This window comes from Lygodium microphyllum, chromosome 23 (genome assembly GCF_053477565.2).
Source record: "Lygodium microphyllum isolate KBCC chromosome 23, Lygodium_microphyllum_v1.1.10, whole genome shotgun sequence".
In the NCBI taxonomy this organism is placed as follows: domain Eukaryota; kingdom Viridiplantae; phylum Streptophyta; class Polypodiopsida; order Schizaeales; family Lygodiaceae; genus Lygodium; species Lygodium microphyllum.
Window position 1 is genome coordinate 9449048 of NC_141157.1, and position 2012 is coordinate 9451059.

A 2012-nucleotide genomic window follows, 5' to 3' on the forward strand; every position below is an offset into this window, starting at 1 on the left:
AAAAAAAGAGCGAGGAAGAATACAGTACTTACGACAGAAATGTGCAGAGTCATGTAAAACGCTCGATGTCTCGAGTTCAAAATGGGTACTATTTGGGTGTGCACACAAATATCAGGCATGTACCTGCGCAGTGATTAAAACAGATAGCTAGTCGTGTAGCAGTTGGTGTGTGGGACGTGAATACAGCTGCACACGCAGCTGGGAGCTGCTGATCTAAGGATACACTGATTGGAGCTAGAAAAGATCAGATTACATATATTAACTGTAGGACGTTAATGATGATGATTCATGAATATAACAGAATATATTAAGTGATCAGGGTTGCTTACTGTCGGCTCCGCCGAGGTGGGTGACAGCTTCCACGAAGCGATCATGGAGGTCGGGTGTCCACCTGAGCCTGGGCTTGGGGTCAGGCGAGCACATCACGGCTATCTCGCCCGTTAAGTTGTTCGTCGCAGCTGCCAAGCTTATGAGCTGCTGACTGGTACTAGCTGCACCAGTACAGGCCCTCATCTGCACCTGCACTGCACTATTGCTACCATTATTCATGCCACCATTGATCCCCCTACCACCACCACTGCTAGTACCTGTAATAATATCGTTAATATTTGCAGCAGAGGAGTTGGACTTTGTGATCGTGGCATTCTGCAAACTGCCAGGGTGACTAGTTATCTTAGGATCGTGTCGATCACGACTCTCATAACCCGGGTGAGGATAATTTACTGATCCCCCATGAGCAGCTGGAGGGTTAATAGCTCGAGCTAAGAATTGATCAGAGGTCACTCCCGGATAATTGAGAGGATGATGGTAGTGGTAGTTACTATGGCCGTAATTGGTTTGGATGTCCGAATTACTAATCACGTTATACTGCTGCTGCGTTGTTGGAAACATCTGCAGCATATTAGAAGACAAACAGAAAAACGCTGTTAGCACAGCTGCAATCATCGCGCCTTGAGTCAGTACTTAGCAATTCCATTGAACATCAGAAATATTCAAAAGCTGTGAAATAAGGATAATTAGGAGTATACAGGTGTAATCCTTGGCTGGGGATGCAACTATAAGGCCTAATGATCTCAGCTGCTGCAGATCTATGAGGGGATTGAATCTACTAATTGCTTAATAATGGAAACTCGCAAGCTGTCGGGTCAGCAGCACATGGTAGCAATTACTGGCTTATGGGCATGTCCATTTCTGCGGGTCGAATAAAAGGACAATGAATCTCTCTCTCTCTCTCTCTCTCTCATATTGCAAATCCAGTCATCGATGTAGGTCAGTATCCTGTTATATGCAGATATACGGATTAATTCGCGTAATCAAATGGCAATCAGGTGCAGCCGATTGTCACAACTGGCGAAGTATATCTGCTTGACCGCTTCAAAAAAGGGGCAAGCTGATCATATACTCCCGGCCTCGCGAGTCGCAGCCAAAAGAGACCTTTTTCCTGCTGCACCACCCTCCCAGCCCACTCACATTATTATACATCTGCATGATCATATCATCGCCCTTTCATATGCAAAAGGAAAAGGTGAGCGGAAATAAAAGAGGAGACTCACTATAAAGCCGATTTGATTATGCCACCACGACAACAGTCTATAAAGAAGCAGCTGCTGCTGACGATATATATTCATGCTAGTCTTTCTTTCCTTTTGCTTCATGATCATCGGCAGCTCCTTTCCCTTTCCCTTTCCACCTTTCCCTCACGATCTGCTACAGTGAAAATGCTGCCATGTCCGGTGAGAGTGGCCTTGCCTTCCCAACGGCGGGGTCCCACGGAGGAGAGCATCTCCTTTCTCACACATGCGAGCACGTTTATACTATTTGAGGCCTTACCAGCTCCATATAGCTGCCTGCTCTAGATTTCCTTGAGTTATGTTGCATTGCTATGTGACTAACTTAAGATTGATTTGAGGAATATTAAGACTCATTATCCTTCCCTTTTGACCTCGATCTCGACGTTATAAACCTTATTTTGAAACGTCTTATTTAAATCTTTATTGTCAACATTTCAAAAT

General features: G+C 44.9%; 1 protein-coding gene across 2 annotated transcripts; it reads right to left on the reverse strand.

Moving 5' to 3' along the window:
* Positions 1 to 6: 6 nt before the first annotated feature.
* Positions 7 to 1489, reverse strand: LOC148015867 (uncharacterized). 2 transcript variants are annotated; one of them, XM_087664136.1, is made up of 3 exons: positions 1029 to 1489; positions 330 to 891; positions 7 to 234 (listed from the first exon to the last, which is right to left on the reverse strand). In XM_087664136.1, the coding sequence occupies exons 2-3, from the start codon at positions 889 to 891 to the stop codon at positions 89 to 91; spliced, it is 708 nt and encodes a 235-aa protein (XP_087520262.1). In that variant the 5' UTR covers positions 1029 to 1489; the 3' UTR covers positions 7 to 88. The 2 variants fall into 2 exon arrangements, with proteins under 2 accessions (XP_087520262.1, XP_087520261.1); XM_087664135.1 differs by lacking the exon at positions 1029 to 1489 and having other exon boundaries at positions 330 to 1017.
* Positions 1490 to 2012: the final 523 nt, after the last annotated feature.

Excerpts from the sequence above, each read along its gene's own strand:
- LOC148015867 (XM_087664135.1), bottom strand. The coding sequence starts at position 945 with ATGATTGCAGCTGTGCTAACAGCGTTTTTCTGTTTGTCTTCTAATATG. Across the intron at positions 235-329 it reads CCACCTCGGCGGAGCCGACA|CTCCAATCAGTGTATCCTTA; the intron begins GTAAGCAACCCT and ends GATCTTTTCTAG.